This window comes from Schistocerca nitens, chromosome 4, assembly GCF_023898315.1.
Source record: "Schistocerca nitens isolate TAMUIC-IGC-003100 chromosome 4, iqSchNite1.1, whole genome shotgun sequence".
Classification (NCBI taxonomy): domain Eukaryota; kingdom Metazoa; phylum Arthropoda; class Insecta; order Orthoptera; family Acrididae; genus Schistocerca; species Schistocerca nitens.
The window spans coordinates 617,657,498-617,672,612 of record NC_064617.1 but is presented as its reverse complement, the minus strand read 5'-3'; the positions used below and the strand labels follow the sequence as shown (position 1 = coordinate 617,672,612).

Sequence of the window (15,115 nt, the reverse complement as noted above, 5' to 3'; positions counted from 1 at the left end):
GGCAGTTTCCCATCCCAGTGGCAAGAGAGTGCGCTCAACCTCTGTCTTCTCCTCCGCTCTCTCTCCTTATGAGCCATTTAGATACTCGTTTATCTCTCACCCTATATGCGAGAGGTACAATAAAGGAAGCGACTAGTAGTGATATGGGGTTTCTTCCGCAACGCACCGTACTGTGGTTTGCCGTGTATGGATGTAAATGTAGACGTAGAGCGGACAGTTGGCCGCATGCGTGTGCGGTGTGAAACGTCTGAAAGCAAACTTCCTGCAACAACCGTCGGAAGGGTCCGGACTGGCGGAGGGAGCACTATGGTCTGCTCAAAATGTTTTCGTAACGTTTCCTGGATGATCTTATCATTTAGAGAGGCACATAGGATCATTAGAAGTATGTAGCTACCCTAGGGAACCATGTACACCCCTGAATGCCATTTATTTTCCGTAGACACTATGGAATCTACCATTAGGACAATGTAAAGTGTTACACAGCACGCAGTGTACATGAATGGTTCGAAGAACACCAGGATTAGTTTGCCGTACTCCGCTGGCCACTAATCTCCGCGGGTTGAAACCTACTCGAAAATGTATGGGCCCACCTCGTTCGGGCTGTTCGTGCCACTGAACCTAGCGCAGCTGTCCATGGCAGTGGAATCGGCATGCCTCCACATCCCTATCGTTAACTTCCACAACCTCTTTGACTCTGTTCCTGCACATCTATCGCTGCAAAAGGTAGTTATTCAGGCTTTTGGCAGGTAATCACATTAAGTAACTGGACAGTTTAGTTCATTTCTTGCCCGTGGAGGTTGGCTGCACAGTCATCTTGTAACACACTGTAACCAATCTCGTTATCATTTTTCTTTTACTTTTTTCGTTTGCTCGTTTATTAAATCTGAAATATACTTCCCGAAAAAATGATAACTTTCATTCAAAACTGAGTTTTGGGAACATAATAAATTCAGACATTTCCCTTAGGTCAATCTGCACGTCTCTACATCTAATGTTGTAACTTTTTTCTCTTTGAACTACTACACTTTCCGATGAATTACATTCCCAAAGTACCTTCTGTGTACTCAAATTGTCGCCTGCAGCTTTACACCCGTTGTGTAAGTGCACCGTGTTAGACCCTGAGTCTTACTTTCGATCACAGACACTGAATATATTTTGAATAAGAATCATCAATAATGAGCTTGAAGACTTGCCGTGTAAGGAGTCATCCTCATCTTGCGAGCGACACTGCCAAAGAGGGTGGAGAAGCAGACAAAGCTTTAGAGCACCCTTTTGTCCCTGGGATGGGAAACTGCCCCTAAAATGCGGAAGAATTAACAATGGTCAACGGCATGAGGATGCAGGAGGCAATCGAAACCACTGTATTAAAGAGATACAATGCATAATCAAAGGTATGTGGAGTGGTTAGACACTGGACTCGCATTCGGGAGGACGACGGTTCAATCCCGCGTCCGGCCTTCCTGATTTAGGTTTTCCGTGATTTCCCTAAATCACTCCAGGCAAATGCCGGGATGGTTCCTCTGAAAGGGCACGGCCGACTTCCTTCCCAATCCTTCCCTAATCTGATGAGACCGATGACCACGCTGTCTGGTCTCCTTCCCCAAACCAACCAACCAACCAACCAAAGGTATGTGGCCTTTAATCGAAAAGCGCCATGGCGATCTTTCCATTGGCAAAAGATACCGCATCTCAAGAAGGGAACTGATAAGAAGGAGAGACCCATAGGGGAAAGACTGAATAACCAATGAAAGAGTAACGTTCTATGAGTAGGAGCGTGGCAGGGGAGCTAGAAAATCTGGATATAGTAAGAGTTAGTGGAATGACATGGAAAGAAGATAAGCAGTTCTTGTCAGACGAATGTAAGGTAATGTAAATAGTAGCAGAAAATGGTATAAGTGTGGCAGAATTTGTTTAAATATGTAAGTAGGGCAGAGAGTGAGTTACAGTGAACATTTCAGTTACGGGAGTCTGTCAGAATCAACAGCAAACCAGTGCCTACAAAAATAATGAACGTGTTACGTACAGCCACGTAGGGACAAACGACCATTTTCTTAAATATATGCGTAGATCTGTAGTTAAGCTCGCTATGTCACATAAAAGGTCATACAACAGGTGAAGAATGACTTTATTGATTACAAAGTATGCATGTCGTATTTCGGAACTATTTCCATATTCAGAAATCCAAGTGTGAAGGTGGCACAAGGACAAAAGCGTTACTAGTTGTGTGCGTGGCGTGATATTACAGACTACAAAAATATTTCGCGCATACATACCGACGTTATAAGTTTAAGGTGATGAGGACAGAATGTATACAAAAACATTGAACGGATAATCCAGTATGTAAAGGGAAATGAAAATCTAACAATCATTATGGATTGGAATGTGGTCATAGGGGAAGGAGTAGAAGAAAGGGTTACGAGAGAATGTGGGCTTGGTAGAGGAAATGAGAGGAGAGAGAAGCTTATTGAGCTTTGCAATACATGTCAATATAGTCGTAACGAATACAGTATTCAAAAATCACAAGGGTAATAATTATGCTTGGAAAAGGCCCCGAGACACGGGTAGACGTCAGATTGATTCGTGAGACACAGATTCCGCAATTAGATAGTGGATTGTAAGTTGTACCTAGGAACAGATATAGACTCAGATGATAGTTTAGTAATGATGAACAGTAGATTCAAGTGTAAATGAATTGTCCGGAAGAATCAGTGTGGAACGAAGTATGATACTGAAGTACTGAGGAATGACCACATCTCGGAAAAAGGCAATCACAGAAGTTGGGCAAACGTAGGTGAAATGAAGAAGGAGAAGGCAAAGAAAACAGAGGAAAATTTCAACAGATCGAAGAGAGAAGAAAGAACAAAATCTTCAGGCAAAGACGGGAATTCAGCAATATAAGTCACTTAGGAATGAAATACTTCGGAAGTGCAGGGAAGGCAAAGCGAAATGGATGCACGAAAGACGTGAAGAAATAGGAAAAGAAATGATCTTAGGAAGGCCTGATTGAGCATTTAGAAAAGTCGAAACGCCATTCCGTGAAATGAAAACTTCGCGACAAAATCAAGCGCGCAATGGTAATCCCACTGTTAACGCAGGGGAGAGAGCGGATGGATAGAAAGACTACACTGAAGGTCTGTACGGGTATGGGGAAGACCTGTCTGATGAGACAGAAGAGGAAATGCTAGTCTGTATGGAGTAGGCCTACATCCCATACCAGAATAAGAGTATAACAAAGGTTTGCAAGATTTGTGATCAGATAAGACGGAAGTCATAGATAACAATCCTACTGCATTTCTAAAATCATTCAGGGAAGTAGCAGACGAATGACTATTCAGCTTGATGTTTAGAATCTAGGAGCCTGTAGACGTACCAACATATTTTCGGAATAATATCAGGTTCTCAATTCTGAAGATAGCAAGTGCAGTTAATTGTGTGAACTACCACACAATCAACGTAACAGATTATGTACCAAACTGCTGGAAGAATAACGTACAGAAGCAGAGGTAAATGCACCAACATGGGTTCTGACGTTGCACTAGTTGATTGAAGCAAGGCTTACGAAAAATTAAGACATATGCATATGATTTGTCCAGCCACAAAAAGCATTGGATGCTTAAAACCGTGCAAGGTGTCTGAAATCCTGATCAAAAAGAATAGTAAAGTACTGGGAAAAACAAGAAATATTCAACATATGCAGGAACCAAGAGGAAATAAAAACAATGGAAGACCAAGAAAGAAGTGGTTGCATTAAAAATGGTGTAAGACAGAGATGTAGTCTTTCGCCACTATTTTTCCTCTGTACATCGAAGAAGCAGTCACGGAATGGTTTAAAACTCAAAGCGAATGTATCAAAATGATAAGATTCGCTAAACACATTGCTATTCTCAGTGAAAATGCGGTTCAATTGCAGGAGCTATTGAATGAAATGAAAAGTCTATAGAGTAAAGAATAAGTGTAGAGAATAAATCAATGTAAGACGAAAGTAATGAGGAGTGGCAGTAATGAGATTCTCGATGAACTTAACATCAAAATTGGTGACCACAAAGTAGATCAAGTTGAATAATTTTGGGAACCTGGAAGCATATAACAAATGACGAAGGCAAGGAGGACGTAGAATGGAGTCTAGGACATGTAAAGAAACATTCCCGGCCAAAGGAAGTCTATTAGTATTAATCATCGGCCCTAATCAGAGAAAACAATTTTTTAAGTATGTACATACTTTTGGAGTACAGCATTGTAGGGTAGTGAATTATGGACTGTGGTAAAACCGGATAAAGAGAAACGAAGCATTTGCGATTCTATGAAAGGACGTTGAATAATAGCTGAAGTGATAACAGGTGGAAAACGTTGACAAGAAGAAGGAACAGGATGACTGGACTTAAAGCCCCAGGGAATAATTTCAAAGGCACAAAAGGGTGTTTTAGAGAGTGAAAATTGCAGGAGAGGATAGGAACTGGAATAGATGCAGCAAATAATTGAGAGCGTAGCATGCAAGTGTCTTTCTGAGATCAAGAGGTGGGCGCGGGAGTGATAGTCATGGCGGTTCTAGGCGCTTCAGTCTGGAACCGCGCGACCGCTACGGTCGCAGGTTCGAATCCTGCCTCGGGCATGGTTATGTGTGATGTCCTTAGATTAGTTAGGTTTCAGTAGTTCTAAGTTCTATGGGACTGATGACCTAGGATGTTAAGTCCCGTAGTGCTCAGAGCCATGGTAGTCCTGGCAAACCGCGTCAGACTAATCGGAAGGCTGACGAGTCAAAAAGTAACTTTAAACCAAAGCTTGGTATGTGGTTAGCCAAATCAGAACCATAGTTCTCTCTCAAGAGTCCATGCTGAGAATCAGGTAACTGCTGAGAAACGACGCAGAAGTATATCACACTGCTCAGTGCTTCCTTTTCTACGCATTTGTAAGAGACGTATTTTTAAATTGCGTTGCTTACATTTTGCTTCAATATTTATACCATTTATTCATAAGACTGGAGTTCGGACACCAGGACGAGGTTTCTTTATAGACAAACGTATGTGTGCGTGTAAAGTGCTCATTACATACCAACAAAGATAACTATTGATCGACATATTGACAACTGTTCGAGAACGTGGACTGTGTTCGTTTCTATTACTGGGTCTGTGTCTACAGCATGTATTTTCGGTGAGGCAACCACACTGACATGGTTATTTATAATCTTTCACAAGAAATCACGGAGTAAAAATGTAGAATTGTAGGTCTTTCTGTTTTTCTTACAGGATCGTGTGCGAACTGGAAGACTGTAACATTCTCGAAACAAACAAGTTTCTTACCCCATCGACAGAGCTTTACCCGTGTACTATATTACCAACAGTCAATAGTAGGCAGATTACAAACATCTGTTGCAGTTATAACGTGAAGTAGAGCAGTACATAAAATTATTCTGCAAATGGGTTGACTCTTTTATTAACTGAATGCATTGCACAGATCACTCACTAGTTTCTGAGATAGGCATCTAATCACTACAGGCAGGTGATGGGAAGGGTAACGTTCGCTAAGTTAGTATCAAATAGTTACAAATACTAGACAGTGAGCCAGTGTTTTGCTGTTTGTGTATCACACAGGCAGACTATACGTAATTGAAATGACCATAATTTTGTGAGCACACTAACACTTCCCAAACAACTTTGCCAGCGTACAATATGCCGTATTCCTCAAATGATATCAGTACCGTATACTGTAGATACTCTGATTTTCTATGTAAACATATAAGCTACAAATATATTCAGATTCTGCATACGTAAGTGAAGCGCAATCACACAAGTCCATGCTTTCAGAACCGTGCATTACAGTAAATTAAGAAAACACCTAAGCAGAACTGCGGAAACAACATTCGCAGGAAGCAGCGTCACCTGATGTATGCGCTGCAATCGTCTCCATGTAGACAGGAAGAAATTACGAATAAATTTAAATTAATCCTTGTCGGCGGTGGAACGAGTGAAGCTGTAGCAAAGCTGGTGCAGTAGCAACGCGTTGTATTCTCAGCTGTGGCGCGAACTTTTGCATACGGACGAGAACGATGTGCCCCGTGTGAGAAGGCGGCAGGTGTGGACACGGGGCCACTACCAGACTGCACCAGCGGTCGTGATGCGGAGTGCGGTCGTGCAGTTGCTACTGCTGCCCACAGTGCTCAGCACGACCGCAGACTTGTACACGTACGGCTAGCTCCCACGGCAGTGGCGGCCACCCGGTGCCAACTGCCAGACAGTAAATAGCACGCCAGCCGTGCATCGTGCCCGCGTCACAGCTCACTCTGTCTGCTCCCTTGGCTCGTTTCGTTGGTTGGTACCAGAACGGGAGAAACAGAGACAGGGAGCATCTCGTTACTGAAGTGACAGTCGGACGTTGTGCCCACACAGACAGATGATACCAGTATAATAATGTCTTTTGACGGCTTTCAGCGTACCGGTTGGTAAATACTTTCACTTTCGCAGATGCGCAAAAAACATACTCGAAATGGAAACAGTTCACATATATGGCATGTCTTGGAAAGATAAATAACAAACGGACCTGATGTATGTTACTGCCGGTAAGAGTATAGCAAAATCCTGTAAGTCCCTTTACATTCAAATACGGTTTTATTTCCACTGTGTCTAACGTAAAACTTATGTTTACACAGCTCATGTTTGTGTACTCAGCTCTACAGTCTAACCGCAAACTTATAAAAATCTAATACTTTGCTCGTGTTCTTCACCGCAAATTCTGTTGCAGTATTCACGTGTTAACAGAGCTGAACGTCGTCTCTACTCGCAATCAGTCGGGAGTAAGGTTATCAAAAAGGTAAGACACACTTTATTTAATTATTTAAATATTCAGGAATTGGTTTGATCGGTATCGATTGCTGCCCCTATCATTCTCCAATCGGAGACTGTGCTACAACTTCAGTGGCATCGTCGTTGACGGGACGCTAAACCCCTACATTCCTTGCTTCCTTCCTGATGCGGTACCAAACTAAGACATCTATTTTGTACATTTCAACGAGATTCTACGTTCATGTAGAAATAACTCGTATGGAACTTGCGACGGTTGAAGTAATTACGCTGCTTGCCAAATCTATTGTTACTCGGTCAACACCAAAAATTCATATAATAATTTCCTTTTAAAACAGCTGAGACTAAAACTATAACTTATTCGGAAGATAAGCGTGTCAAGTACACTAAGCAATATGCTGCGCCGCAGTGTCACAATTGTGAGATTATTTTAAGTGATGCAATTCCATTCAGCAAAATGTTCTACACTTTAAAATTATCTGGAAAATCGAAGCAATGGGTAACAATAGTCAAATCCAAATATTCGTACTAGCGAGTTTTGTTACTTGGTTTTTCACCCTTAATTTTGCTGCCATTGGATCAGTTCTCTTGGAAAACGGAAATTTGTGGTAAGATCCTATGGGACCGAACTGCTGGGGTCATCGGTACCTAAGCTTACACACTACCTAATATAACTTAAACTATCTTGTGCTAAGGACAACACACACACCCATGCCCGAGGGAAGACTCGAACGTCCGACGGGGAAGCCGCGCGAACCGTCACAAGCCGCCATGACCGGGGGCTACACCGCGCGGCAGTTCTTTTGAGCACTGAGCAATGCAGATCTGGAAGTTACCACATTCCGGAACGAGACACGGATAAACTGAAAATAAATTACATGTACATACTTAAATTCATATTAGGACTGACACACTACTGGCACACACGGTAATAAAATATAGTGTTTTCATTTCTTAGACCCCAACTGTCTACGTCTAGTGTTATTCATGTGAAAGTGTACGAGAGTTTTATAAATGTTTCCTGGTCGTGCAACTGAGGTGTCTGACTTGGGTGCCAGGCCCTGTCGGATGGGTGAAACCGATTGAAAACCGCATCCGTCTGGTCCTCGTCGTTAATCCGGCGGGAGGATTCGGTTTGCACCTGCGTACCTCCCCGTCCCGGAATCGGCGCTTTAACACGCACGACGGTCCGAGTGAGTCACTTCGTAATAATCACGCAGTTTCAAATAATTCCTCACACTGTGGTCGTCCAAAGCACTGTATTAAGTGATTATTAGACAAGAAAAAGGGGATTTTCTATTGGCTGTTTCAGTTACCACACTTTTCTACATGAAAATTTAGGCAAGTTCAGTTATGTAACTGTCAAGTAACAAAGAGAGAATGGAGTTTTGCTACTGCGTAGGGAGGTAAAAGAACATTGCAATAAAAAGTTTACGCCAGATGAAACTAGATGATAGGATTATAGAACAGCAACTAAGAGGTTCAGGTAACTGATGACTGATGCATGGTATATATCATGTAACACATATTTTATATGCGACCTGTCATTTCCATCATTATCACATTATACACGTCACTCTTTCAACACTTACACGCATCTCTTCACATTAATTGTAAGTCTTGTTTCCTGCTGTAAACTTGCAAATGCATTTACAATGATTCACCTTCAACTGCTAATAATGAGTTTCATATGGTCTGCCAGCTTATATTTCTTCAAAATCATGAGCTGTCTGTTGTTTAATGACAATTTTTAACTCTTAAATTAGTACACGGGAAGAATTTTTCTACAAAAACGGACGCGTTTCTATTCTCGGAGCGATAACTAAGTTCCAGTCCGCTTCCAGTGCGTTGCAGCTGGGAAGTCGGTTTCGCAAAGTAGCGCCACGTGCTGATTGGCAGTGGTACACATCCCGCCGCTCGGATATGCGCCACAGCGGCTGTCGCCTTTTTCTGTAGAACAAGTGCTGCCCGGCAGCGTAACAACGCTGGCAAACCATGATCGAAGAGGGCGCGCCACTCTCTGGATGCGAACTCCTGCATTCTCTTCCGCGTCTTCATTGCTCATCCACTGTTCTGCTTCTTGAGGTACGTAATTGAAAATCAGATATGTCAGTGTGATCGTGACAATGAAGTGACTTTTTCTGTCTTAAGCTTAGTTACCTCTCTTGTGAATGTGCTTCCCAGTCCGTATGTAATTTACAAAAACTGTGGCAACGATGTACCGTGTTTCGGTTCTATTCGTTCTTATCAGAAGCTACTTTCATTTAAGATCACATGTGCCATTATTAAAGTAGATACGGCACATCTTTTGATATTTAGCTTCTGAACCACTCTGTTTTATCGGTAGTTCGTTCTGCAAGGAACTGTACTTTGACGCTCTTATGTTTTTTAACTTAAAGTCACCACAATAAATGTCGAATGATCAACAGGTAGGGTAGTGGTGATAATCCCCGCGTCGAGTAAAAACCCACACCGAGTTTTAGAACTGAGTTCCAACACTCCACCAGGTGGCAGTTTTATCTTATTGTAACTTATTGTTCCAAGAAAATTCGTTCTGGCAGATCGCTCCAGCGGTGAGAAAATGAGGAAAGGTGGTTTTATACTACTTACACGTACATTTTCTAATGTTGTACTTAAACAATGCATAACGTAGTGTGTGAAAAGAAGAGCCCACGATTTACTCGTTGACACTACTGTATTCAAGCATCAAGATTCAATTTCACTTGTAAAAAAATTGTTAAAGTTAGTCCCCAAAATAAAAAATGGCGCATATGTCAGAAAATGATGAAATGAGGCAAATCCTCACAGGTGTTTTGGCTTAAGTCCCAACAGCTCTAACAACGTGATGACAAATTTTCAGTGATAGCTCAGGCAAAAGATGACGTTCAACACAACCAATGTCGACACTCAATAAAGAACGAATGGAAGAAGAATGCATGGGAAAAGAAGAGCTTAGTATTGAGAAGGAAAGACGTGCTAAATAAAGAAAAGAGCGTGCTATACAAACAAAACGACGTAAACTATATGTTTTAAAAAAGGAAAAAATCAGATCAAACAGCCACTCGATTATTCTTCAGAGTCAGCTTCAGACTTCTTACATCATGATAGTAGCTCACATATAGATATAGACTTACTATTTGGCAAATACGTTTCGGAATAAGAAGAAGAAAAGGAAGAGAACAGGAGCCTGGGATTTCAAGGAAGAATCAGGGAACCTATCAAACTACGCTGTTTACTAACTACATAAATAGCTTAACCTCACTAATTGAACACTGTCAGGTTACCCTGCTTATTTTCAACCACTATGTTCAAATTCCCAAGACATTTCTGTTGGATATTGTGTTGGGTAAATCCCCGCAGTTTTTGTTTTAACTAAATTGTAAAATTCTCTGTAATTAATAGTTAGACAGAGCTGAAGTTTGGATGGATTATTGGTAACAATACAACCTATGACTTCAATTTGAATTAGGGGGAAAATCTACCACCCATTGATGATTAGAAAAACTGAAAATTGCATTGCTTTACCTCCATCTACAATATCTAAAGACTAAAGCAGGAATAAATTTTTGGTAAGAAGGTGTCTCTCCAGACAGCAGTATATGAAAGTGACACATGACAGGTAATCACACCAGTCAAAAAAATTAATCATCCCAAGGAGACCTCACGCCACTGACAAGTAACATTCCATCTAGTTTTAACAGTGGAATTATTTCGACAAGCAAGAAAGTCCACAGAACCTTCACATATTCCATATGTAGCTGAAAGCACTTATTGATGATTACAACCCACAGACCTACCAAATTTCGATGATGTTGGCCGCTACGTTTCATATGCTATTCCAAAAAGTCCCAGTAGGTCAGTCTAGGAGTAACCGGGTGCCTGAGTGTTCGTCAATCCAGTAACGTACGCGTAAAGTCCTGTGATCAAAGCTGTTGTCGTCCTGGAAGACGTGAATGTCCACTATGTACTCATCATGAAGATGTTAAAGAACACTTGGTCAGCGAGAACGCTGAAATAATGATCCTGGTTCATGTTTACGTTATCCTTAACGAGAGAACCCAAGTAATGGTGCGAGAAACACTCCCAAAACATCAGAGAACCACCTCTGGCCTGAGCCACACACTCCACTGACTGTGGTTTATTGGCTCATTGGACACTCGGTGCACACGACAGCTTGCTCCATTTCAAAAGAGGCGAAATCAAGACTCGTGGGACCATACTACACTCCTCCAGTCACTTATTGCCACGTTTCTGTACAGTTTGCCTCATTGAAGCGACGCACACGACTCCAAATGCCCACTGTATTCAGTTCCCTTCGCAGTGTTCGCTCGGGATCTGGTTGATGAGGAACAGCATTCACTGACAGCAGCAACTGCTGAGAGTTTGAAAGCGATTGTCACTGACAAGGGGTATCACCTGTTGGTCAAGATCTTACGTCGTGTTACATTGGTGCGAGTAGTAAATCGTTCACTGTAGACAAGTCGGGAAGTACACGTTGAAGCACCAAAAAATTAGGTAATGCCATTCACGGTATGGTCATGAGCACATTCAAACACATTAGATTCATTTTGCCATTGTGTCACGTCTCAACGTCTACCAATCTTTGAAGATCAGGAATGAGCTCCATTTTTTTTTGAGTCATCAGTTTTCTGACTGGTTTGCTGGTTTGATGCGGCCCGCCACGAAAACCTCTCCTGTGCCACTAACCTCTTTATGTCAGAGTAGCATTTGCGACCTACCTCACCGATTATTTGCTGGACGTATTCCAGTCTCTGTCTTGCTCTACAATTTCTGCTCTCTACAGCTCCCTCTAGTAACATGGAAGTCATTCCCTGATATCTTCTACATCTACATCTACGTGATTACTCTGCTATTCACAATAAAGTGTCTGGCAGAGGGCAATGAACCACCTTCAAGCTGTCTCTCTACCGTTCCACTCTAGAACGGCACGCGGGAAAAACGAGCACTTAAATTTTTCTGTGCGAGCCTTGATTTCTATTATTTTATCGTGATGATCATTTCTCCTTACGTAGGTGGTTGCAAACAGAATGTTTTCGCAATCGGAGAAGAAAACTGGTGATTGAAATTTCATGAGAAGATCCCGTCGCAACGAAAAACGCCTTTGTCTTAATGATCGCCACTCCAATTCACGTATCATGTCCGTGACACTATCTCCCCTATGCCGCGATAATACTAAACTAACTGCCCTTCTTTGTACTTTTTCGATGTCATCCGTCAGTCTCCAGAATAGGGCGGACAAGCATGGTGTAAGCAGTCCCTTTAGTAGACCTGCCAATGAATCGCATTCTTTGGTTTGCTCTACCCACAATATTATCTATGTGATCGTTCCAATTTAGGTTATTTGCAATTGTAAACCCTAAGTATTTAGATGAATTTACAGCCTTCAGATTTGTGTGACTTATCGCGTAATCGAAATTTAGCTGATTTCTTTTACTACTCATGTGAATAACTTCACACTTTTCTTTATTCAGAGTCAATTGCCACTTTTCGCACCATACAGATATCTTATCTAAATCATTTTGCACTTCGTTTTGATCATCTGATGACTTTACAAGACGGTAAATGACAGCATCATCTGCAAACAATCGCCGGCCGTTGTGGCCGTGCGGTTCTAGGCGCTTCAGTCTGGAACAGCGTGACCGCTACGGTCGCAGGTTCGAATCCTGCCTCGGGCACGGATGTGTATGATGTCCTTAGGTTAGTTAGGTTTAAGTAGTTCTAAGTTCTAGGGGGCTGATGACCACAGATGTTAAGTTCCATAGAACTCAGAGCCATTTGAACAATTTTTTTTGCAAACAATCTAATACGGCTACTCAGATTGTCTCGTATGTCGTTAATATATATCAAGAACAATAGAGGGCCTATAACACTTCCTTGGGGAACGCCGGATATTACTTCTGTTTTACTCGATGACTTTCCGTCTATTGCTACGAACTGTGACCTTTCTGACAGGAAATCACGAATCCAGTCGCACAACTGAGGCGATACTCCGTAGGAACGCAGTTTGGTTAGAAGTCGCTTTTTAGGAACGGTGTCGAAAGCCTTCTGCAAATCTAAAAATATGGAATCAATTTGACATCCCCTGTCGATAGCACTTATTACTTCATGAGTATAAAGAGCTAGTTGTGTTTCACAAGAATGATATTTTCTGAAACCGTGCTGACTATGTGTCAATAAATAGTTTTCTTCAAGATACTTCATAATGTTCGAATACAGTATATGTTCCAAAACCCTACTGCAAATCAACGTTAGTGATAAAAGCCTGTAATTCAGCGGATTACTCCTACTTCCTTTTATGGGTATTGATGCGACTTGAGCAATTTTCCAGTCTTTCTGTGTGCGAGTGGTTGTATATAATTGCTAAATATGGAGCTATTTTATCAGCATGCTCTGAGAGAAACCTGAGTGGTATAGAATCTGGACCGGAGGCCTTGCCTTTATTAAATGATTTAAGCTGCTTCGTTACTCCGAGGATATCTACTTCTATGTTTCTCATCTTGGCAGTTATTCTTGATTTGAATTCAGGAATATTTACTTCGTCTTCTTTGGTGAAGGAGTTTCGGAAAACCGTGTTTAATAACTCTGCTTTAGTGGCACTGTCATCAGTGACTTCACCGTTGTTATCGCGCAGTGAAGGTATTGATTGCGTCTTCTCACTCGTGTGCTTTATGTATGACCAGAATCTCTTTCGGTTTTCTGCCAGGTTTCGAGACAGAATTTCGTTGTGGAAATTATTAAAAGCATCTCGCATTGAAGTAGGCGCCATATTTCGAACTTCTGCAAAACTTTGCCAATCTTGGGGATTTTGCGTTCTTTAAATTTGGCATGCTTTTTTCGTTGCTTCTCCAACATCGATCTGGCCCGTTTTGTGTACCATGGGGGATCAGTTCTATCGCTTGAGTCTTGTCCCGCAGTTACGCAGTGAATCGGAATTGGCATGTTAATGGTTAAGGGGTGGCCGGATGCTCTTCCTGCCGCCATCCCATACCCCCCAGGACGGAATTAGTGTACCCCAACTGTCTGCGTCGAGTGTAATCCATGGAATAGTGCGAATGTGTTCAGATGTCTGCGAGCCGTGTAAGTGAGGCGTAACATGGGGACCAGCCTGGTATTCACCTAGCGAGATGTGTAAAACCGCCTAAAAACCACATCCAGGCTCGCCGGCACATCGGCCCTCGTCGTTAACCCGCCGGGCGGATTCGATCCGGGGCCGGTGCGTCTACCCGAGTCCAAGAAGCAGCGTGTTAGCACTCTCGGCTACCCTGGCGAGTCCATGGGGGATCAGTACCATCACTTATTAATTTATGTGGTATATATCTCTCAATTGCTGTCGATACTATCTCTTTGAAAACATTCCACAACTTTTCTACACTTACATGATCAGATAGGAAGGAGTGAACACTGTCTCTCAAAAAGGTGTTAAGAGCATTTGTATCAGCTTTTTTAAATAGATATACTTTGCGTTTTTTTTGATGGTTGTAGGTGTTACGGTATTCAGCGTAGCAGCAACTGGCTTGTGGTCGCTAATCCCTGTATTCCTCACAATACTCACTATTTGTCCAGGATTATTTGGTGCTAAAAGGTCACATATGCTTTCGCAACCATTTACGCTTGGAGTGGGCTCATGAACTATTTCCTCAAAATAATTTTCTGAGAAAGCATTCAGTACAATTTCGGATGACGTTTTATGTCTGCCGTCGGCTTTAAACGAATAATTTTTCCAGCATATCGAGGGTAGATAGAAGTCACTACCGACTATAATTGTATGAGCGGGGTACTTGTTTGAAATGAGACTCAAGTTTTCTTTGAACTGTTCAGCAACTCTATCTTCTGAGTCGAGGGTCGGTAAAACGATCCAATTAATAGTTTAATCCGATTGTCAGGTATAGCCTCTACACATACTATTTCACACGAACTACCTACTTCAATTTCGCTACAAAGCAAACTACCTCTGACAGCAATAAATACTCCACTACAAACTGTATTTAATCTGTCCTTCCTGAACACTGTTAGATCGCTTGAAAAAATTTCAGTTGAACTTATTTCCGGCTTTAGCCAGCTCTCTGTACCTACAACTATTTGAGCTTCAGTGCTTTCTATTAGGGCTTGGAACTCTGGTTGTTTCCCAACACATTTACGACAATTTACAACTACAATACCAATCGTTTGTACAACTACCTTACTGTGTTTTATCTGCCCAGTTTTAGACGGATGTCCTTTCTGTGGTTCCCTGAGACCCTCTAACCTAAAAAACTGCCCAGTCCCTTCCACACAGCACCCACTACCCGTGTAGCTGCCTG

At 42.0% G+C, this 15,115-nt stretch overlaps 1 protein-coding gene across 1 annotated transcript in view; it reads right to left on the bottom strand.

The window, feature by feature from the left end:
* LOC126251401 (probable chitinase 10) overlaps window positions 1-6,207 on the bottom strand; it is a 406,321-nt gene extending 400,114 nt beyond the window's left edge. Inside the window, exon 1 of the mRNA XM_049951803.1 lies at window positions 5,877-6,207. Coding sequence (XP_049807760.1) covers window positions 5,877-5,904 — 28 coding nt within the window. The 5' untranslated portion in view covers window positions 5,905-6,207. The remainder of the gene's footprint in view (window positions 1-5,876) is intronic.
* Between the last annotated feature and the right edge of the window lie 8,908 nt (window positions 6,208-15,115).